This window comes from Equus asinus, chromosome 8, assembly GCF_041296235.1.
Source record: "Equus asinus isolate D_3611 breed Donkey chromosome 8, EquAss-T2T_v2, whole genome shotgun sequence".
Classification (NCBI taxonomy): Eukaryota; Metazoa; Chordata; class Mammalia; order Perissodactyla; family Equidae; genus Equus; species Equus asinus.
Genome location: NC_091797.1, coordinates 60883687 through 60908210, shown reverse-complemented (window position 1 = coordinate 60908210; position 24524 = coordinate 60883687). Strand labels below are relative to the sequence as shown.

The 24524-nt window shown below is 40.7% G+C and overlaps 1 protein-coding gene across 13 annotated transcripts in view; it reads right to left on the bottom strand.

The window, feature by feature from the left end:
* BLOC1S5 (biogenesis of lysosomal organelles complex 1 subunit 5) overlaps nucleotides 1-17612 on the bottom strand; it is a 110298-nt gene extending 92686 nt beyond the window's left edge. For 8 of the 13 annotated variants that reach the window (XR_011505225.1, XR_011505224.1, XR_011505226.1 and 5 more), the window contains exons 1-2: nucleotides 17426-17589; nucleotides 11067-11149 (exon numbers count right to left, since the gene is read on the bottom strand). Coding sequence is in view for 6 of the 13 variants with exons in the window: in XM_070515637.1 (XP_070371738.1) it covers nucleotides 11067-11149; nucleotides 17426-17540 (198 nt within the window). In the remaining 7 variants the exon portion in view is untranslated. Of the gene's footprint in view, nucleotides 1-11066; nucleotides 11150-17425 lie in introns of all 13 variants that reach the window. The other 5 variants (XR_011505220.1, XR_011505221.1, XM_070515634.1 and 2 more) reach the window with 2 other exon arrangements.
* Nucleotides 17613-24524: the final 6912 nt, after the last annotated feature.

Genomic DNA, 24524 nt, shown 5'->3' with positions numbered 1-24524 from the left:
ACAAATGTTGGAGAGGATGTGGAGAGATGGGAACCCTTGTACACTGCTGGTGGGAGTGCAAACTGATGCAGCCACTATGGAAAGCAGTATGGAGTATCCTCAGAAAATTAAGAATAGATCTACCATATGTTCCAGCTATCCCACTGCTGGGTATTTATCCAAAGAACCTGAAAATGCAAAGGCATAAAGATACCTGCACCCCTATGTTCACTGCAGCATTATACACAATAGCCAGGACATGGAAGCAACCTAGGTGCCCATAAAGGGACGAATGGATAAAGAAGATGTGGTATTTATACACAATGGACTACTACTCAGCCATAAGACATGATGAAATCCGGCCATTTGTGACAACATGGATGGACCTTGGGGGTATTATGCTGAGTGAAATAAGTCAGATGGAGAAAGTCAAATACCGTATGACCTCACTCATAAGTAGAAGATAAAAACAATGACAAACAAACACATAGCAATGGAGAATGGATTGGTGGTTACCATGGGGAGGTGGGGAGGGCAAAAGGGGGGATTAGGCTCACATGTGAGGGGATGGACTATAATTAGTTTTTGGGTAGTGAACATGATGTAACCTACACAGTATTCGAAATATATTATGATGTACATCCAAAAGCTATATAATGTTATAAACCAATGTTACTGCAATGAAAAATAAGTAAATAAATAAAATTGGGTGGGGGGGGAAAGAAATTCTTGCTTCCTGTACCTGAAAATGACATACAGCACATCTGCTGTAATCCAGACTAAAATCGCAGTATTGTTCATCCAGGAATCCAGGAAAACTACTCAGAAATATAAGCTTTGGGCACTGGGGATTCTGAGAAACCAGGAAATTAGAGCTCTGTGTGTGGTCAGTGTGAGAAACTGGAAGAATGTAGAGCTTGGAAATGCACTGGAGTGAGTCTGAGAATGGTGGAGACCACCGTGGGCCAGGAGAGACCAACTGGAGGCGCAGTCTATGGGTGAGGAGTCCTGATGAGAGAATATGAAAGACTGATAGTGGGAAGAGGGTGGGGCTCAGAAGAGCACGATGGGAAAATCTACAGCGCGCTCAGGAGAGTTGGGGGAAATAATGAGAGGGCTTTGAGATAAGGAAGCTAAGACACCTTGACATGAAATAATTTGTCTAAGGTGAAATAGCCTATAGCTGAGCCAGAATTTATTTATCCATGTTGTCACAAATGGCCAGATTTGATCATCTTTCATGGGTGAGTAGTATTCCATTGCGTATAAATGCCACATCTTCTTTATCCATTTATCCTTGATGGGCACCTAGGTTGCTTCCAAGTCTTAGATACTGTGAATAATGCTGCTATGAACATAGGGATGCATGTATCTTTATGCATTGTGTTTTCATGTTCTTTGGACAAATACCCAGCGGTGGAATAGCTGAATCATATGGTAGATCTATCCTTAATTTTTTGAGGAATCTCCATACTGTTTTCCACAGTAAATTTCCCTCCCAGCTCTTTTAGGAGTTGTTTCCTCCTCTGAGACCTCAAGCACTTTGTGCTTGTTTTATCATAATAATTCTACCATTAAAATTCTTTGTTTAGAGATCTCATCAATATGGTGGTGTAGGTGGACTCTGAACTCATCTCCTCCCATGAACACAACCAGGTTACAGCTATTCTTGGAAAAAGTACCTGACAGAGAGAACTGAAAAGTGGATAAAAAGCACCCCACAAGGGACAGTCCTGACCGAAGCGGAAGAGACAGAAATTCCTTCTGGAGAGAAATAAGCCACTTTTATGAGTGGTGGAGCTTCACAGCCAGCTGGGTGGGAGCCACCCTAGGGTACGGAGCCCTCCCTGGAAGATGAGGGACCTGAGCGGCAGTGCGTTACCACTATAAGCATCCTTCAGACTCAGCACAACTGAGACGAGTGTCCTACTATTTGACTTTGCTAGCTATTAACTACAAAGGGGAACACCTCCCAGAAAAGCTATCTGACATAAGCAGAAAAAAGCCAGCTCTTAAAGGGCCCACGTACAAATTCACCTCTCTCAGAGAGCAACCTAAAATCACCAGAAAGAAAGGCGCACAGTCCTTTGGTGAAAAGAGACTCACCTGGTAGGCTCTGGGTGCATCTCAGTGCGAGGTGAGACCTCTTCAGAGACTGAGACATTGGTGGCGGCCACTGTTGTCACCTAGTATAGGCAGGTGGACACAGACACTGGCAGGAACCATTGCAGTTCTTCCCCTGGCCTGTTAGCCCAGGGGTCTGCCACACACACTAGAGCTCAGATTTAATCCAGTTCAGCCAGAGCAGGCAGCGCATCCTAGGGACTGACTCCACCTAACATTAAGCCCTCAGGTTACTTGTCAGCTTGCATAGAGTGGGTGCCTCGATTCTCCACAGGCAGGGCAGTGTGCCTGCTTCTGTGGGGCAGGGCTTGCATGAGGAACAGGTGAACTGTGGAGGGCACCGGTGGAGAGTGTGGGGGCCTTTGTAGTGGGGTGACTGTGTACACTCCAGGGGGTTGGGCCCCACCTTCCAAAGCCTGATACAATTGGGTGCTCTTGTGCATGGGCTCAGCACCATTCAGCTGCAATCCTAAGATAGCTAACAACAGCCTTGCAGGCCTGAGGCCTACAGCAATTGTAAGTCCCTGAGCCTAGCAACCAGACACCCTGGGGACCTATTCACTTAACAGAAAAACTGCAAGAGGAGTGTGCTACTAGACCTTGCAACCAACTGTGCTGGGGCTCCCCAAACCTGATTTACTAACAGCCGGCCAGGGAGGGAAAGCCTAGACTCCCCAGGTACCTGCAGTAAGAGCAGCCCTGCCACAGCAGAAGGACACAAGTAGCCCACAAAGGGGTCACTCCTGGATCATTTGGACTGGTGATGAGAGGGAAGCACACTGCTGGGCCTCAAAAGGCATCTCTTACATAAGGCAACTTCTCCAAGATCAGGAGACATAGCTGACTCACCTAATACATAGATATAAGTACGAAGAAAGAGGCATAATGAGGAAGCAAAGGAATACGTTTCAAGCAAGGGAACAGGACAAAATCCCAGAAAAAGAACTAAATGAAACAGAAATAAACAATCTACCTGACAAAGAGTTCAAATAAAAACTCAAAAAGATGCTCACTGATCTTGGTAGAAGACTGGATGAACACAGTGAGAATATCAACAAACAACTGGAAAATATAAAAAAGAACCAATCAGAAATGAAGACTATAATAGTGGAAATGAAAAATTCACTAGAGGGACTCAATAGCAGAGTAGATGATACAGAAGAACGGATCAGCAAGCTGGAAGAAAGACTAGAGGAAGTCACCCAAGCTGAACAGATAAAAGAAAAAAGAATTAAAAAGAACCGGAACAGTCTAAAGGAACTCTGGGACAACATCAAGAGCACTAACATTCATCTTATAGGTGTCCCTGAAGGAGAAGAGTGAGACAAAGGGGCAGAGAATCTATTTGAAGAAATAATAGCTGAAAACTTTCCTAACCTAAGGAAGGAAACAGACATCCAAGTACAGGAAGCACAGAGAGCACCAAACAAGATGAAGACCAACAGGCCCACACTGAGACACAATATAATTAAAATGTCCAAAATTAAAGATAAAGAGAGAATCCCAAAAGCGGCAAGAGAAAGGCAACAAGTGACATGCAAAGGAAATGCCATAAGGCTATCAGCGGACTTCTCAGCTGAAACTCTACAGGCTAGATGAGAGTGGCATGACATATTTAAAGTGCTCAAAGGGAAAAACATACAGCCAAGAATACTCTACCTGGCAAGGTTATCGTTCAGTATGGAAGGAGAGGTAAGAGTTTCCGAGACAAGCAAAAATTAAAGGAGTTTATCACCAAGAAACAAGTTCTACAAGAAATGCTGAAGGGACTTATTTAAGTGGGAAAGAGAAGACCACAAATAGGAGTAAGAAAATTGTCTAAAAAAAAGAGTAAAAGAGAACTAGAAGGAATTATGGGACCAGCCCTGTGGCCTAGTGGTTAAGTTCAGCATGCTCTGCTTCACCAACCTGGGTTTGGTTCCTGGGTGTGGACCTATTCCACTTGTCAGTGGCCATGCTGTGGCACACACAAAACAGAGGAAGACTGGCACAGATATTAGCTCAGGGCAGATATTCCTCAAGCAAAAAGAGGAAGATTGGCACAGATATTAGCTCAGGGAAAATCTTCCTCAGCAAAAAAAAAAAAGATATCTAGAAGGAATTCTATTTTTTGTGGAAAAACCTGGATAGTGAAGGCATGACATAAAAGGCATAATATCATTCCTCAGCAGATGAAGATACAGTTTCAAATACTTTATGTCATCTGCTTCAAGTCACAAAGATAGTTAATAGCAATTTTAAGACTAGAACCCAAGTCTTCTAACTCCGTTTCTAGAGATTTTTATATGTTTACAGCTCTGAGTAAAAACTTCTGTTCACACGTGTAGTCTATGGATAATTTATCCTCATCAAAACCAACTCAGGGGACCCAGACACAATACTGCCTGATGGCTAAGGGGGATTGAAGACCTCTGATTACAGTTGTCTCAATTCTGAGCTGCCTATCACTGCAGATGTGACATGTGACCATAGGACCACATCCCTGAAGGATATGCAGGATCTCTCATCCCTGGTTAGGCCCAAGCCATAATGTGCTCTCTTCCTTTCTCCTCCTCTCTGGGTACTTTTTAATTTTTTCTTTCTTTCTTTCTTTCTGTTAAGCAGACAGGTTTTGCTGAGTGCACACTAGAAGGAAATCTAGTTAAGAATGGGGAAGCTGGAGAACAGCTTGTTGAAGGAAGGAACATATTTGCAGAGGGAGAAGGAAAGTGACTATGAGTTAGATATTTTCAAGAAAATATGCCTTGGGTGCTTGCATTAAATATGCACATATGATAGGTAGTCTCATATGTAGAATTTTTAAAACAATGTATTACAATGGATTAAATAGAATTCAAATTTCATAGACATATTTATCTTTTCATGGATATTTATCTGTATACTAGAAATGGCCCTACCTCAGAGACTTTCCCAGGAAAACATGAATTGCGACCAGTGTAGTGAAATTTTCAGTTCCTTGAAGATGACCCCCCTGCAAGAGACCATCCTTGACTTTTCCCATTTTCAACATTTGGGACATTTTCTATCTCCTCCCACTGCCTTTACCTCTCATGACATCATTTTCTTTTTCCTGGTTAATAGCTAAATTGAACGACTCCTGTTGATCATCCTCTACTCCTATGCTTAGCCTATCTTCATCTTTTCATTGGATGGGACTCACTTAATCATTTGACAGATTTATTAGTTTGTATTTACAGGTTCTAGTATCTCTTCGCAGAGCAGCATAAATTCTTTAAATTAAGAAAAATTTGTTATAAACAAAGTGATCTGACTTTAAACATATCATCATCTATCTATTTTGATCTCTATTTATTCCAATCCCACCGATGTTGCAATGATAATTCACTGTAACTAAAAGAAGTTAACTATGGGCAAAGAAGGGGAAATATCTGACCATCATTTTAGTACTTTCTATTCTGGAATTTAAGCAGTCACAGCAAATTTATCATTGTCCTGCTTTCCCGAGGGTCCTAGGTATAGCCTGAGAATGAGTTTTAGTGAAGCTCCCATGGAACAACTGATTGGAATCATTGGTGAGATGTGACCTCTTTGATACTCTTCTTCTGTATCTAAGTTCTGCTTTTAAATAACAGTTACCACTAAACTATTTCATGGCTTGTATATTTCAAACCAGCTAATTTTCTCTGTATTGATATACGACACAGCCCAAACTCTCTCTACCTTTCCATTCCAATGTCTTAAAATTTTTTGTGAGTCATTTCAATATTTGTGCAAAAACAATAAATCCATTGACATGTGGTTTGGTAGGTTTTCGTCAGTACTTAATCCGAGATTGAGAGTTTATGTGGTGTCTTTTCTAAGTTTTTACCATATTAGCCAATATTTTTTTATAGCTATATATACAGTTTTCATGCTCTGACATATTCTAATTCCTCCAACAGTGACAGTGCAGAATTTAGCATGTAGAAAGCTAGTTCAGGATCCTCAGCCATGCACACAAGCTTGAAATCAAAAACTAATTTTTAATTACTACTGGTTCTTTCAAAACTTCCTTGAATTTTTTAGGGGGAATAAGCTTTATTTTCTTCTTTTGAGATAAAGAATTCAAAACAATCTTACTTGCATTATTGAATTAGTGAGAGAGCTGGAATATATTTTTATTAGACCTGTTTACAGAAGCAAGAATGAGCAAGAAATGGGACCTAAAGTCTAGTCTAGAGAAAAGCTGATTACTGATAAATACAGGAACAAGAAAATAAACTCTTCTTAGTGCCAGTATTTCTGCACTGATAAGGACAGACCACATTTAGAACCCTAACAAACCATATATAAATTATAAAAAAAATAAAAATAAAATTCTTTGTTTACATGTCTGTCTTCTCCCTGGACTGTAAGTTTCCTGGAGGTAGACATTTTCTTATTTATCTTTACATATCTAGTATGACAGATAGTTCTGGATCCATTCTCCTCTTCTTTCTTCCTATCAACACCCAAATATTATTCGGAGTGGTAATGTGTCTGTAACAGAGACTGCTAGCTGTTTCCCACCTACCTTCCTTTCATGGTTGGAATTGCCAAAGCCACCTTGTAAGCATAAGGATAAGAGCAACACCCCAGGGAGACAGAAGGAAAAGCTGGAAGAAAAAGCTGACATTGTAGAGGCACCATACTAGCCCTAGGCTCTGGGTATGGTGAGAGAAAAGTAAGCACTTGTCAAAGCCACTATTTTTCAGGTACCCGTTACTAGTAACTAAACACATTCCTTACTGATACACCTAGGTACTCAATAACTATTCAATAAAGCATTCAAAGAATGAAGGTTGCTAAAAATGAAATAAGGATCTCGTATGGAACAATATATCCCATAAGCACTTCATCAATGCTGACTAACATGGGTCTCTCCTCTGTTCCAGACGAGAGAGGCCACGACATCTCCCCTACGGCTGGAAAGATAATGGAGGAGCAGACAATGCCTCTACCTGCTGGCACTACCAGACTGATGCTCCCTGAAAGGGTCCCACTGGGAGCTCTGCTCATAATGTTCACTGGAATCAGGGAATAAAAGATTGGCATAAAGTCGGGAGAAAGCCAGTCAATCATCCAGAAATACTACAAACAAAAAGAGAAGATTAAAATGCTATAATAGAACTTTGATAATTTACGTAATGCTGCCACCATGTGGCATTTATTCTCTTCTTTTTAGAAATAAAATTTTATAAAGAAAAAGATGATTGTTGCCAGGTGTGTTAACCTTTTAAAATATATAAACCATAAACAACTTTAGTTTTAAGCACTAGCCAGTATTCCTTAAAGTGAACTGTATTCAAATGGTATAGAGAAGATGAAACTTGTAGCACATACTGATAGCTCTGCTTCACCATTCCTCTCTGTGCAACCGTGCAATTCAGGACAAAGACCACTTTTACTAATTAGACCATCAAGATAGAAAAGAATTGTAAATAATGCAGATATCTATTCAAATCTAAAGTTTCTAATATGCTTTCAGCTTTCCTCTTCTAGTTTGAGAGGAAATGTTAGAATATGATATACAGAAAAGGGAGTTGAGCCTGATGTACAGGACAGTTTCCATGCTACACTAAACCCTCAGGAAGACCAAGGCAGAGGTCATTGTGCGAAAAGACTGGATCAAGCACTTTTCAAGGAAAGGAGTTGCATACAATTTAGTTGAAGATAACAACTCAAACTTAGCCAACAAAATATTTTTGAGCCCTTCAGAGACCATTCTTCAACAACAATAAGAGAACGCCTTGCTTCGTTGAAGTGTGCATCCGTGTCTTTCTTATTCATCAATATAAGCTCAAGCTCTTGTCCTGCTCAAGACATTTACATAAGCTCGTATCTATCATACCTGGTGTGAAAATTTTATTCTTTAGTACACATTTCCTAAGATAATGCTATTTGCTTAGCAAATGCCTATTTTCCCTAAAGAGATTAAAAATTGAAACTAAATTCATTCAAATTATTGAACATTCTGAATTAATACATTTTTGTTTGATTGTACTTGCTGCTATCTTTCTCTTAATAATGGCTACCAACACTTGTATACCAAGAATTTTTATTTTTTTTGAGGAAGATTAGCCCTGAGCTAACTACTGCCAGTCCTCCTCTTTTTACTGAGAAAGACTGGCCCTGAGCTAACACCCATGCCCATCTTCCTCCACTTTATAAGTGGGACGCCTACCACACAGCATGGCTTTTGCCAAGTGGTGCCATGTCCGCACCCGGGATCCGAACCAGTGAACCCCTGGCCACCGAGAATCGGAACGTGCGAACTTAACCGCTGCGCCACAAGGCCCGCCCCTACCAGGAATTTTTAAAAACAGTATTTCATTTAATCTTCACAAAAACTCTGAAGCATGTATCACTGTTCCCATTTTTAAAATGAGGAAACTAAGCCTTAGTAAAGCAAGTAATCACAGCTAGTAAGAGATGTGTCAGGATTTGAACACAGATAGTCAAGCTCCAAGGCCCATGTTCTTTCTACTCTTCAACACAGCCTCCTCTCCAAAAAGATCTTGGAGGGCTTAACAATGCGGACTGCAGGTAATTCCTCTCCTGTCAGACAAATGCCCACCTTCTCTTGGCAATATCATCTATCTCACTTAAAAGAGGCGTAGATTTCCACAGGAAGTGAGAGCTGACGTTTATGTAACACTTCTTTGGTCTTCCATTCAAGAGTTTCACTTGCACAGTCCTTTCACAGAAACCATCTACATTATTTAAAGATATACTGAGATACATAAAATGACACTTGTATTCCAGAGATAACTCAGCCACTAACTAGCCGTATGACTTGTCACACATTGCTTTCCATCTCTGGGCTCAGTTTCTATGAAGTAAGGGGGTTGGATTAGAGAACCCATCTTAATTCTAAAATTCTATGCTTCTTTTAACTTAAAGTAGCTATTTAAAGGAATATTTACAATTTTCTTTTAATAAAAACTATTCAGTATTTCAAATTAACCAGACCAGCAAAAAAAGGATGACTTATGAAAAAGATGACTTATGACATCACTGAATGTCAGAAAACCCAACTTTTAGTTGAAGCTCTGCTACGTGTTCTTTTGAATCATATTAAGCACCTACAATGCATCAGACATTGGATTAGGCATTTTGAAGACAACAGAGAATAAGAAAGATAAGTCCCTACTCTCACAGTGGCCATATTCTAAAGAAAGAAGACAGGTGATAAAGAAGCAAATAATAAGAAAAATATCAGGTAGTTGTAAAAGCTTACGGGAGGCAGAATTCTAAGGTGGCCTCCGAGACCCCCACCCCTAGTGTACACAGACTTTCTCTCAGTTACTTAATTAAACCCTAATCTAGATGCTGCTGCTTAGATATTCTGCAGATATATTAAGGTCCCACCCAAACCAACTGACTTTAAGACAGGGAGATTATCCTTAGTGGGCCTGACTTAATCAGGTGAGCCTTAAAAGGAACGGGTTCTTCTCGGCAAGAGAGGGATTCCACATGAAGGAGACTCTGTTTACTTGGCTTCGAAGATGGAAAGGGCCATGTGGCAAGGAATGTGAGTGGCCTCTAGGAGCTGACAGGGGCCCTGGCTGACAGCTAAGAAGGAAATGAGGACATCATTCTACTGCGGCAAGGCATTGAGTCCCACCACCCTCACATGAAGGAAGAGGACTCCGAGCCCCAAATAAGAACAAAGGCTGGTCAACACCTTGATTTTAGCCTTGAGAGACTGTGCAGAGAACACAGTCATGCCACGCCCAGACTTGACTCTCACTACTTTATTCTAAGGGATCGGTAATCATCCTTATACAGCATGAAAAGGGAATGGTCTCTGGATGACATTCTGTGTTCACCTTATTCTTATCCCACAACTACAGTAATCATGAAGACAGCTAACAGTCAGTTATACATAAGAACCAGCTCCTGTTCTGAGACAGACACAGACACACACGTGGGTGCACATGCACACACACGTTTAATCTTCGCAACAACGCTGTGAGGTAGGTATTATGCAGATTTGGTGTAACAGTGTCCGCTGAAACCAGAAGTAGTATCTAATGCTGCAGCTCTGTCCCTCTATCTTGAGTGCTCTGTACCAGGCTTTCTGGAGTTTTAAAGTGTTAATGAAAAAGTTCTCCCCTTCTGGGAGATTTAGACTTCCTGCTTGATTGGAGTTTCATTTGAAAACAGAATCTCAACTGCCACAGAATCACAAAATTGTTTGTATAAGACCATTTAGCATTTATCCAACAGTAGGTTGGGATGTTACTGTTTAATACACAGTGAGCCAACACACGTGCAAAACAACAGTAATATGAAACAGGATGGCAGGGAGGTGCATCAGAACTGCTGGACCATAGCACGCAAGGTGGGGTGGCAGATGGTAAAGCTAGAAAGCTAGGGGCCAGGGCACAGAAGGATGCTTGGACTTGATCCTATAGACAGCAAATATTATCAAAGGGTTTTAAAAAGTGAAATAATGTCAGAGCACTCTGGCAGCAGTAAAGACTGGATTTGACTGGGTTGATAAAGCAGGCACACAGTCAGAAGGGAAAGAAACTTATGAGGTCACGTCTAGAACAAGCGGTCACTGATTGTGGGCCCTAATAGCCAAAAATGATTCTCACGTTTTAACTTGAGTCCTCTGGATGGGTGCTGATGCTCCCACTGAGAAAATAAATATAGAAAATGGATCTGGAAAACCTAGACTCTTTCATGTTTAAAATCTTTTGTTCACTATATCTGATTTTATAGATTAAAAAAACTGAGGTCGACAGACATTAAATACCCCAGGAGTAGGCAGCTGAACTTGAGCTTAAGTCTCTTGTCTCCTACTCTCGCGCTCCTTCCATTAATGGCAATGCCTTTTAATAAGTTTTACTTTGTATACTTTACAAACACATGAACGGAAATCAGAGGTTTTAAAACTAGAGAATTTCTCTTCCATATAATAACAAGCTAACAATTAGGGCAGTATTTTTACAAAATAAGTTTTAAATACTCACTTCAAATTCTTTCACAAAATAACGGGTTTCACCTTGAATAACTGGTCTGTGATCTAAAAGCCGTGAATGAATTTCTCCAAGATCTATAAAGACAAAATGAAATTCAACATTAATCCATGCTAAGTGGCACAATCTCTAGCTTGTTTTAGTCTTCCCATTTTCCATGAATATTTGAAGGTTAAAATGTAGGTTAGACTATGAATAAGAGGAAATCTCATCCACGGGCGGTAAATTAATACAAGTACTTTTGAGAGCAATTTGGCAATATCTAATAAAGTTGAAGACATACATACTCAGCAATTTCATATCTAGGTAGGTACCCTAGAAAAGCTCTCACACAAATGAAAGAGATATTTATAAATATTTACTACAGCAGGAGTGTAATGTCAAAAGGAAACAACCTAAACAAACTCATACAAGAGAACACTACAAATCAGCAAGTAAAAATGAACACACTAGAGTTACATTTATTAACATGCATAAATCCCACAAATATAATGTTGAACAAAAAAGCAAGTTTCAGAAAGATAAAGCCATTTATATAAACTTTAAAAATATGCAAAATATCACTACCTTCGGGGCACACACAGAAGCAATAAAACTATAAAGAAATGCAGGAGAACAAACAATCAACACTGATTTCAAGACAGCAGTTACCTGTGGGAGGAAGGAGAGCAATGCACTTGGAGACAAGTACACAGTGGGCTCTTAATGTTTATCTATTAAGATGGGTGGTGAGTGTTCATTATAAGTCTATGCTTTTTGATAGGTCTGAAAAAGTCACAATTAAGGAAAAAAAGTTCTGAATTTTAACTGTTTTTGGTGACTCATTCTATTTATTCTACTTGTTAATAACTGTATAGTTTAAGTGGTAACCTCAAAATTCCTGGAAAAATTAAATCTCCAAATAAGAATATGTACCATTCATGTTCATTCACTGGTATAATCTGTTCCTCAAATTTTTTATTTTTGCAGACATACAACTGGGCACATTCCAATCGTCTATTTTAGTGAGGTTTTTTAGGATACATCTTTGGAAGTATGCTAAGTAAAAAAATAGAAGTATTACTTTTGCCTAAATCCTTCAATGGTTCATTACCCAGAACATTTCTAGTAGAAGATAATAGAAGTTCATTAAAAAAAAAAAAGTGCTATGCTTAGTTAAGTTTGGGAAACACATAAAGCCTGGTTAGACAGGTTCCATTACCTGAGATCTTTTGGGAGCTTATAGTGTATTAACACAAACTACGAATGCCCAAGTGAGGGCCACTGTATGCAGAAATTTATAGACCTTATTTGACAAGAGAACCTACTCTGCAAAGAATATCTATCCGCATCTCAAGGAACACCAGTGTCTTTCAAACGCAGCTGGCTAAGAGGCTAAAGTCTGAGCCTCCTAGAAGCCACATAAGGTCCTCCCCAGTCTGGCTCCAACCTCACCTCCCCTGGCGGCAATTCTGAACTACCTGCAGCTTTCCAAACACGCCATGCTGCCTCATGCATCCTTGCCACAGTTAATGCTACTGTCACCACCTGGAACCCTTCCCCAACTACTTAATCCTTGCTCTTCCTTCGAAACTGCTCAGATATCAAACTTCCTTGGAATTGTCATTTATTCTATCCAGCTTCCTCCTAGGTTTCAGGGAGTGCCCCTGCTTACGCTCCCAAAGCGCCCCTGGGCATAGACTGCGACCAAACCACTTACTACACTGCCCTGACATTCTACCCTCCTCTCGTGAGCATCTCAGAGACCAAATTACACTATCCACAGAGGACACAGGGGTCAACACGCATTTTTCTATATGACTGAGAAGCCATTAAGCTTTGTTGATTTAGGGAGATCTGCTTCTGTGGCCTGAGATAACGGGGATTTACTAAGCCTTTGGAGAGAGATTCATTTCTGTTTAGAAGTGGATAATGACCACTTCTACAACCCGAAATATGCTCCAAACTAAGAGAGGAAAGATTTGGGGGGAAAAAAAGATTCTAAAATACATATTACCATAGAACTTGAGCCACTAACTAGTTCTGTTATGACACCACAATAACAAAACAAGCAAGTTATAATAATTCAGAGTTTGCAGGAATCCCAAGGATTACAAATAAATTCTCTAAGTTTCATAATATAAATGTAAGCGACAGAGTTTCATGTAAGTCTAACTCTAGCCCTGCTACATGCAAAGCCTTCTTTTGTTGTCTGATATACAAGATAAAAGATACAAAATTTTGTTCTCCAAAAATTATTCTCTAATGTGGGAGTTAGACAAATATCCCTTCAAACAATAGACAGAGATAAGCACTTTAATAGAAGGTCAACACACTATGTGACTATAAAGCACGGAGAAATACAGTAAAGTGCAGATCTCTCACGATCTAATAAAAGGAGAAGTTTATTCTCTGGCCCTGAACTTGGAGGCCTTTAATGTAACATGTGGATCTTCACATATTGCAGAGAACAATTTACTGCATAGCAATTTTTCCTGGTAACTCCCACAGCGTCACCATACAGATGCTATTCTTCCTCACTGCTTCTCAATTCCATCCCCTTTTCCACCCCTGCTTGTCTCATTTCAACTATTCCAACAGTTAGTCATACCTCGTTATAACCCACTCCATATAGAGTCAATTGTCGTTATTTGCAGTAGTGATGTTTATAAAGTTGCCTCAAACACTGAACTAGCAAGTATTGAACTGTTGCTCCCAGAGGAAATATAGGGTTAGGTTCCTGCAAGCCTCTGGTCACATTTTTGTCAACCAAACACCGCTTGTGTCACATACATTTGCTTACCAACATCCTCGGAAAACATGCCAATCTAAGCGCTGCAAATCTGCTCTTCCAATAACACTGTCTCCTGTATAACACTTAGTAGGTATTTTTAAAGTTCTTCCACAGCCTCCTGATCTGCAGAACTCGCTTCACCTCCAAGTTTAACATTTTTCACACTTTACCACCTTTGAAAGTGCCAGCCAGCACTAACCCACAAGTATAATAACATTTTCCCGACCCTTGGTAACTGAACATAAACTTCTTCAGCTTTCTGCTTCACAACAATGCTGTCCACTATACTTTCTTTACTGGTCATCATCTCATGAATCCACAAATTTAACTGCTTTTCCACCACACACTATAAATGTTACTTTGGTACTTTCCAGAGTGGCCTCACATCCAGATCAGTAAATTTCCTTCCTTTTTCTGGATTGTTGATTAACACTGAACACAAACTACGAAGCACACAGCACTGTAACTCATGCCTGAGAGAAACTTCTCTAATACAGGTACTTTCTCTGCAAGGCATAATGCAGCCTTCTTGCGCTTAGGAACACTTCAGCACTACATCTGGGGACCATTTTAAACAGCGAAATCACCAATAAAAAGCACAAAAATGCAAATGTGGCACTAAATAGAAAGCAAAAAGGATACTTGTTTACAGTATGAGAGCTGAATCAAAAAGTAGAGTGTGGCCTTGTTCAATTTCAGCCAGGAATGTGTGCATAGGGAGACTGAAATCTCCACGTATGTGAGACAGACCCTGACAGCACTGTCAATATTGACTGTGGAGTCACAAATTCATTTTAGCAAGCAGGCAAACTCACAAATACACAATGCACAAGAGGAAGATAGACTGATATCTGCCTGAATGCTCTATTTAAAATACAAATCTAACCACATGACTCTTGTACTTATAACTGTTGGATAGTTTCCTGCCATTCAAGAAAAAGTCCAATCTCCTTAAAAAGGCAAGAAGTCTTCTATGGTGCGATTTTCACCAAACCCCACCTCTCTCAGAGTCACACTGCAGCAATATGTGTAGTTTCCCAAATATGCTAGGCTGCTTCAGGCCTCCATACCCAGGCTCGTGCTGTTCCAAACCAAGTCCAAAATACCCTTGCCTTCTTTTCTTAACTGCTAACACTTTATTCTTCAAGACTCAGATCAGACACTCCATCCTCCAGGAAGCACCTCCTGTCTTCCAGTCCCAATCTCCAAACGCCCACCCATGGGTCAGAAACCCTCAAAGACCCGGGGCATAAGGATCGAAATCACTTCTTTATATGCTTCCCTTTCACTGGACTGTGGCAATAAAATTCAACAACTATCTGTTCACAATTGATGGTCTTCAAATAAGATGAACTGAAAATAGATTTTCAGAACGATGAGTTAATGGTTCCATAAAAAAAGCCAAGGCAGTTCTAGACATATTTTCAATTACAACTCAATTTTGGATTAACTTGAAAAACTTGTTCAGAAGTATCTTTTTTAAAAAAAGTACTACATCAAAATCAAAAACTTCTGTGCATCAAAGGATACAATCAGCACAGTGAAAAGGCAACCCAAGGAATGGGGGAAAATATATGCAAATCGTGCATCTGAAAAGGGGTTAATATCCAGAATGTATAAAGAACTCCTACAACTCAACAACAACAAAAAACAACTACCTGATTAAGAAATGGGCAAAGGACTTAAATAGACATTTCTCCAAAGATGATACACAAATGGCCAATAAGTAAATAAAAAGATGCTCAACATCACTAATCATTAGGGAAATGCAAATCAAAACTACAAAATACTACCTTATACCCATCTGGAGGGCCACTACCAAAGAAACAGAAAATAAGTGTTGGTTAGGATGTGCAGAAATTGGAACCCTTGTGCACTGTGAGTGAGAATGTAAAATAGTGTAGCCATTATGGAAAACAGTATGGCGATTGCTCAAAGAATTAAAAATAGAACTATCATTTGATCCAGCAATTGCAGTTCTGGGTATACACTCAAAAGAATTGAAGGCAGGAACTGAAACAAATATCTGCATGCCCATGTTCACAGCAGCCTTATTCACAGTAACCAAAACGTGGAAGCAACCTGACTGTTCATCCACAGATGAAGGGATACACAAAATGTGGTATATATACACAATGGAACACTACTTAGCTTTATAAAGGAAATTCTGACACACGCTACAACATGGATGCACCTCGAGGACAATATGCTAAGTGAAATAAGCCAATCACAAAAGGACAAATACTGTATGATTTAATTTATATGAAGCACCTAGAGTAGTCACATCCAGGGAGAAAGTAGAAAGGTGGTTGCAAGAGGTAGGGGAGAAGGAGAGGACGGGGAGTTAGTGTTTAATTGGTTAAGAGTTTCAGTTTGGGAAGACGAGAAGGTTCCACAGACGATACACAAATGGCCAATAAGTACATAAAAAACATAAAAAGATGCTCAACATCAGTAATCATTAGAGAAATCATTAGAGAAATGGGAAAATGAGATGGATGATGCTGATGGTTGCACAACAATGTGAACGTACTAATACCACTGAACAGTACATTTAAAAATGGTTAAGATAAATTTTGTTACATGTATTTCACCACAATTTTAAAAAAATTTAATAGTTCACTAAGATTGCACGTATAAACAATTACAATTTAGCACTAGCACCCATGCACCACTCCCGCACTCCTAATTAGATTTAAGAGTCAACCTGAAGTCTAGCAATAGCCACAGCCAGCTGTGCTGGGGCTGCCTACAATCTTGACAGATAAGGTTAAAATGAAATAGGCAGAGACGGAAAGATGTCATTCCCTGGGTGGTGCTGAAGGACTCTGGAAGCCTACAAGGGCTCCAACAATGCAGGACGGTGGGACTGACAGGACAGGCATGGGGTTCAGAGACGACGGTGATGAGAAAGTGCAGTATCTAACCGGCAAAGATTTTGCTGCAGGAAACGGGCTGTTGTGAGCTTTGGGAATCGACTCTAATTCAGGATCTGTGAGGATCCAGGTTTTAACTAGGTTGTAACTTTCTCCCAGCTCAAAGCAGACAGGACAAAGGGACATCTGTATATGTGTACGGCGCTTTAGGGCTTTAAAGACGCTTTCATATGTTGTCCCATTTACTCCTTGCATGACCCAGAAGCAGACAGGGTCACAGAGCGGGTAAAGCGAACGACCCAAAGTCACACAACCCCTAAGGGACCCGCCTGGGGGAGCAAGCCCTCCCAGACTCCCAAGCTCGGTGCTCTTCGCGTTACAGGTGGGTCGTGAGGCCGCGTCCAAAGCGGCTCTGCGTCCCGGGGTCCCGGGCTTGGGGAGAGAGAGAGAGGAGGCGGGCCCGCCGGCTCCCACCCGCGGCATTTTTGAGGAAGTAAGAGGGACTGGGTTGGTGGTTGTTACTGGGAGGCATCCTGCACCGGGAAATAGGCGGGCACGGGCCACGACTCCCCCAACCCCCACAAACGAAAGGCCCCCCCGGGGGCTGGAGGACGACGTGAGGCGCGGCCCCGGGTCACAGGGCGCCGCCTCGGAGGTGGCGCTGCGCTGGGATCCACGAGGACGATAGCCCTACCACTCCGTACCCTTGATAATGAGGTGCGCTGGCGAGCCTGTAGTCCCTAAGGAGTCCCTCTTCTTGTCGCCGCCGCCCGTGGCGGCCTCATAACCCACAAGGGTCTCCGTCCCTCCACCACTCATCCCGACCAGCTCCTCCCACCCGCGGGCGCGTTGCGCCTGCGCAAACCTGCGCCGACCGCCTTCCAGGCACGGAGTTTAACGTCATCAAAGGGCGCCGGAGAAGCTGAGCCTACCCGGCGGGTGGTTCCGGTAAGGCTTCTGTACTATAGCCAGGGATGTGAACTGAGGAAGTTGATGCCGCCATGCTGGATTAGGGCAGATGCTGCGGGAATGGGAAGATGCCTAGAAGAGCTGAACTCTATTATTCCTCCTTAAACTTGCTAGAATTTATTTTGCTTTAGTGAGGTTGAAGGAGAAGGGATACAGTCACGGAATAATATTAGTAATGGTATAAATATGTCATTATCTGCCACCAATCTTTTATAAAGCATTTTTGACGTGCATTGCCACGTTTGATCATCATAGCAACTCGGAGGAATAGTTTTATCATTTCTAACGAACAAATTAAGTAATTTGCCCAAATCACTTATCAGACCCATTCGTGCCAATGTGAGGAAAAAAATATCTGTTCTTGGCATTCGTATTTACAAAATTTCAACCAGTTGTTACCTGAGCTAAGATTAAAATACATGTAATTACAGAAGGGACCGGTTTGCTATGCTCCTTTGAATTGTTGTAGTCATGAAGAGACATCTACAAGGCTGGCAGGTGTCTAACTGCCGCTCTTTGGCGAACTCCATAAAGTTCATCTTGTATTCTCAACAAGTCTTCTGCCTGTTGAGACAATATGAAAATTTGCTGTGGCTCCTTTGCCTCCTATGTTTACCCAGTGGTTCTTTCTAAGAATCATCTCTTACTCTCTCCTTTTTCCCTCCCCTCTTCTTGCACAGTCCTTACCCTCAAGGGTCTGACAGTCTTGTGCTGAAGAGGGAACATAAACCAACATGTGCAATATATGGCTTATAAACGACAGGATGGAGGAAGGTGCAGCACACATATGGGACCCCTGGGGGTGAGAGGTGCCAGGAAAGACTTCCCAGAGGAGGCCTATATTTGTCGTCAGACCTGAAATGAAGAGATGTTAGCCACGGGGGTGGGGCGAAGATGGAACATGCAGTATTCTAGCAGAGGAAATATCGAGCCCAAAGGCAAAGAGGCATTAAATAGATGAATTAATAGATAAAATGTAAACTTGGTTAATTGCAGTTTGTTGGGTCTGACTTCTAACCTTTCTAGTCTTACTTCCATTTCCCTAGCTTAGTATCAACCTTTAGAAAACATAATTATTTTTAAAGCCCTTCATTATTCTCCCCTTTTCTAGGCACTTTCCTTGTTCAAGTTTTCTTCTGCACCTGCAAGACTAAATTTCCTCTAAGCTTGTCTTCTTATTGTCTTTGAACAACTGTACTTCTCACTATAGTTAGAAGGTTCACTATAGTGCTGTGAGTCTCTCCCACATTAATGTGGCTGTTAAAAGATGCAGATTCTGGGTTCTGTCTCCAAAACTACTGTTTCAGTAGTTCTGGAGTAGCTGCTACCTCCCCTTATCCAGTTGCTGATTGATTATGATACAAGTGATAAAAGAACTCAGGATGCGATAGTTAAGACTTTGGAACCAGACAGAATTAGGTTCAAATTCTGGCTGAGCCACAAGCTTGCAGTTTTTTTTCCTGTAAAATGGCAATAAAATATCCATCTTATAAGGTTGTTGTGATGATTAAAGAAGACAATACCTGTAAAGAACTTAGTATGGTGCCTGGCACATGGCAAATGCTCAATAACTGTTATTATCGTTACAATAATGTCCTCAATCTCCTTTTAAAGCCCTGTATAATCTGCTTTCATTCTCTGGTCCACTTTTATCACCCACCGCTATAATATTTTGTACTTGTTTAGCACTTTACAATGTACAGTTGTATCTTTCAGCCCAGCTATTAGCCAGCTGAATGCAGTCACACGCACTGCAGTGGAGCTGATACCACCACATGGAGCCAGAAAACTGTTACCGAACCAGGCTTATTTTGCCCACCACACAGTATGCCAATCAGCGAGACGATGAGTTTTGCAGCAGAGAAAGGGTTTATTCACAAGGCAGCCAAGGAAAGAGATGGGAGAATGAGTCTCAAATCTGCCTCCCTGAAAATGGGGATTCCAGATATTTATGGGCTAGAGGGGCAGAGTGGTCTGAAGTGTGGGGATAGATGATTGGAGGTAAGGAAAAGTGAGGTATTTGATGATCTGTGCAAGCACAGTCAAGCTTCATTGCGCTTCATAGGACACATGTTCACAATACGGCAGCCTTAGCATGATCTGAGGGTGCAGTTTTCAGCTCCTCTGATGTCAAAAGGTCACCTATCAGACATTTGCACAGGCCCAGTTTATGGGTCAGTGGTCTCAACCAGCCTGAACTGGACAAGGAGTCGATTCTCAGTTCCTGAAAAACAACTTAAGCACCCGTTACCATGGTGACCCAAATGTCAGAGATACTATCTATAAGGAACCTAGTGGGAGTCTGATAATATATTACTTATCTACAGGACTTTTAAGAGTAATCATTCATGGCTGTCTCGCCACTGGTTTCAAAACTGCCTAATGAAGTATTGTGAGAAATTATACATTTTTGTTGTTTTAATCCACTAAATTGTGTGTGTGTTTAAATTATGCCCACTTCTCATAGACAGGATTTACGATGGCCTGTAATGATCCATATACTCCCACCTGACGGTGCTATAGTTATCGAATAGCAGAACCATGGTCAGAACACTGGTCTGTAGACTTCAAGGCTGGTGCATTCCAGTATAGCAAAGCCCAGTCACCTAGGCAGGTCTTTCTACCATGCCAGGCATTATTTCTGCCTCTTTCTTTTCAGATCACCCCTTCCTGGAATGCCTTCCTTGCACCCTCTGCCTATAAACTTTATTTATGTTGAAGAACTTGGCTGATCTTTGTCCCTGATTCCTGGGAGATAACCTCTAAATCCTTGGAATTTCCCCACTGATAGGAGTGTCTTTGTTATTCATGGTGGGCCTGAGTTTATACTAACAAGGTCACTTATTTGGGCCCCTGAAATGGTTTCAAGGTTGGGGCTGGCCATGCCTGAAAGACCAACATGTGATTAAAGGGGTGGGGCTTTGACCTGTAATCATTAAACTTCTACAAGAAAACATAGGCAGTACACTTTGACATCAGTTTTAGCAGCATATTTTCAAGTACCATGTCTGACCAGGCGGGAGAAACAATAGAAAAAATAAACAAGTGGGACTACATCAAACTAAAAAGCTTCTGCACAGCAAAGGAAACCATCAACAAAATGAAAAGACAACCTAACGACTGGGAGAAGATATTTGCAAACCATATATCAGATAAGGGGTTAATATCCAAAATATATAACGAACTCATACATCTCAACAACAACAAAAAACTAACAATCCAATTAAAAAATGGGCAAAAGATCTGAACAGACATTTTTCCAAAGAAGTTATACAGATGGCCTACAGGCACATGAAAAGATATTCAACATCACTATCAGGGAAGTGCAAATCAAAGCTACAATGAGATATCACCTCACTCCTGTCAGAATAGCTATAATTAACAAGACAGGAAATAATAAGTGTTGGAGAGGATGTAGAGAAAAGGAAACTCTCATATGCTGCTGCTGGGAGTGCAAACTGGTGCAGCCTCCATGGAAAACAGTATGGAAATTCCTCAAAAAATTAAGAATAGATCTACCATATGATCCAGCTGTTCCACTGCTGGGTATTTATCCAAAGAACATGAAAACATGAATGCATAAAGATATATGCACCCCCATGTACATTGAAGCATTATTCACAATAGCCAAGACTTGGAAGCAACCTGAGTGCCCATCAAGGGATGTGGTATATATACACAATGGAATACTACTCAGCCATAACAAATGATGAAATCCTACCATTTGTGAAAACATGGATGGAATTTGAGGGTATTATGCTAAGTGAAATAAGTCAGAGGGAGAAAGTCAAATACCATATGATCTCACGTATAAGTAGAAGATAAAAACAATGACAAACAAACACATAGAAACAGAGACTGGATTGGTGGGTACCATAGGGGAAGGGTGGAAAGACGAGGGGGAAAGGGGTAATTGGGGATGTGTGTGGTGATGGATTATAATTAGTCTTTGAGTGGTGAACATGTTGTAATCTACACAGAAATCTAAATAAATGACAATGTACACCTGAAATTTATATAATGTTGTAAACCACTATTACCGCAATAAAAAAAGAATTAAAAATAAAATAAAATAAAGAGTTGGGTCTTTGAGCCACAAAATATCAGCCTTACCTCTGGAGAGAAGAGGAGGGCTTGAGATTGAGTTCAGTCACATGGCCAGTGATTCAATCATGAAATTTCATGTAATCGAACCCCAATAAAAACCTTCTGGACACTGAAGCTTAGGTGAGCTTCCTGGTTGGTAGTCATATATTGATGTGCCAAGAGAGTGTAGACACATAATGAGGACACGGAAGCTTTGAGCTTCGGACCCTCTCAGACCTCACCCTGTGCATCTATTCATTTGGCTGATCTTGATTTGTATCCTTTACAATGAAACTGTAATCATAAGTACAGCACTTTCCTGGGTTCTATAAGTTGTTCTGGTGAATTATTGAAACTGAGAGGGTAAAGTGAGAACCCCCGAAATTTGTAGACAGCTCGACAGAAGCACAGGTGGCTTGGGAACCCCGGAGCTTGTGGCTAGTGTCGGAAGTGAGGGCCATCTTGTGGAGGATGGTGCTAACTCTGGTAGTCAGTCAGAATTGTGTTGTAATTGAACAAACACTTACCTGGTACTTACGACATGCCAGATCATGTTGGAAATGCTCTACATGTATTAATGCATTTAATCCTCACGGCAGTCCTTCAAAGTAGGTATTACTATTATCCTCATTTTACAGATGAGGAGGTTGAGGCATGGAGAGGTTAAATGACTGCCTAACTTGTATGGGGCAGAAACAGCTTTGGTCCCTATGTAAGTGTTTAAGGTTAGGTGGTGGGTGAAGAGAGTGGGGAAGGGAGGTCTGGAGAGAAGGAAGAGAGAAGCCTTACTGACTCAGGCCATAAGAGCTTTTCATTTCCTCATTCAAGCATGTTTAACAAGTAAGTATTGAGCACTTTCTATGAGCTGAGTGCAGTGCTAGGAGCTGGGCCACAGTGGTGAGCAAGACTGACTCAGCCTTTTCGTTCTCTCACGAGGCTACGGTCCACCACAGGGGACGACATTAAATCACTATACAATTACTTTTCTTTATAGCCTGTAGATACGTGTTCTACCTGTTTGGTTGTATTGTGCTGCACAGTACTGAGTTGCGTTGTTCTCTGGGATGCTCAGGTCGTGTCTGCCTCTGTTTCTTTCTCCTCTTTAAACTGTAGCTCAGACAGTGAAGAGTGAGAGAAGAGCCACATTGGTAGTGCTGATCTGCCCTACACCTTTGGCTGGGGCTGGAGCTGGGGCTGCTATGTGTGTGTCCTTGGTCTTTGTCCCATGGAATCTCGCAGTTTTGAGGCTAAAAAGGACTATATCATTTCCTTGAAGGTCTTGTGTTATCTCTTGTTGTCTCTGGATTGATGAGATTTTTGTGTATTTTTTAATTGGAACTTTTATTGAGATAATTGTAGATTCTCATCCAGTTGTAAAACATAATACAGAGAGATTCTTTGTACACTTTGCCTAGTTTCCCTCCAATGGTAACATTTTGCAAATGTTAATATCACAACCAGGATATTGACGTTGATGCCATCCACCAATCTTACACAGATTTCCCCGGTTTTACTTGCACTCACTGTGTGTGTGTATTTAATTCAATACAGTTTTATCACATGTGTAGGTTTACGTATCCATCGTTGCAGTTAAGATGTTGAATGGTTCCAAAGCCATAAGGATCCCCCACAGTGCCTTTCTGTAACCACACCTACCTTCCTCACTGTCCTGCCCCAACCCCAGGCAACCTACAATGTATCCTCTATTTCTAAAACTTTATTTCAAAATATTACATACATGGAATCATACGCTAAATATTTCTCCTGTTTTTAATAATAGATGTTCCCACCTTTATAGCACTCTATACAAGATCATTTTTCAGAGTCTCTCAATGTCAGACACTTTTAAACTGGTGTTTTTGCTGTAAACATCTTTGCTGCAAACGGTTTTGCTGCATAACTAATTGTCCATAAGGCAGTTTTGCTATAAAAGATAAAATAACTGGTTGACAGATTTTTGTTTTATCGTCTCACTTCTCCACTGATGAACTTCTCACAGTTATTCCCAATTTTGTATGATAAATCTTAGCCAGCCCTCAATGGTCTATACAGTGACAAGTAGATGTGATGGCGGTGGTGGTCTTAAAATAGTTAGCATTTCTTCCAGTTAGTGACATTTATTGATGGCTTTATTGAGCTGACAGATGATGATGATTTGCCCCAAGAGTTGGTTTCTTATTTTGAAACACACTACATTGGAGGAGAAAAACAGGGCCGAGGGCTTTTTCTTTGAGGGCACTGAGTGGAACCCATGTTTTGCACAGAAGGAAGACAAGTGCTTAGTTAGATATAATCCACAAGAAATAAATAAAATCAGTTCTTTGTGCAGTATTGCCATGAATCTACAAACATACATTTTATGTGTATTCAAATATTTTGTATTTTGCAATAAAGTCTTTTTAACTTTGTTATTCATTTTTTCATGGTTCATTATGTCCTTTTAAATTAATGGCTCTCTTTTATTCTTTGTGATTTTGTCTTTTACAGCAAAATTGCCTTGAGGCCAATTGGTTGTGTGGTGGAAATGCTTGAGGCAAAGATGCTTATGGTGAAAGTACCTAGGACCTTTTAAGTTACGGAATTGTAAAGGGATTTTTGCAATTATTGTGCTTTCTGAGAGTTAAGACATAGAAATCATGGAAATACTGTTAATTTAGTAGAAGTTCTAACTTCAGCGTAAATTATTTGCTAACTCCATATTGAATCTAATGAAAATTAGAAAATAAAAATAAAATGAATATTTAATTA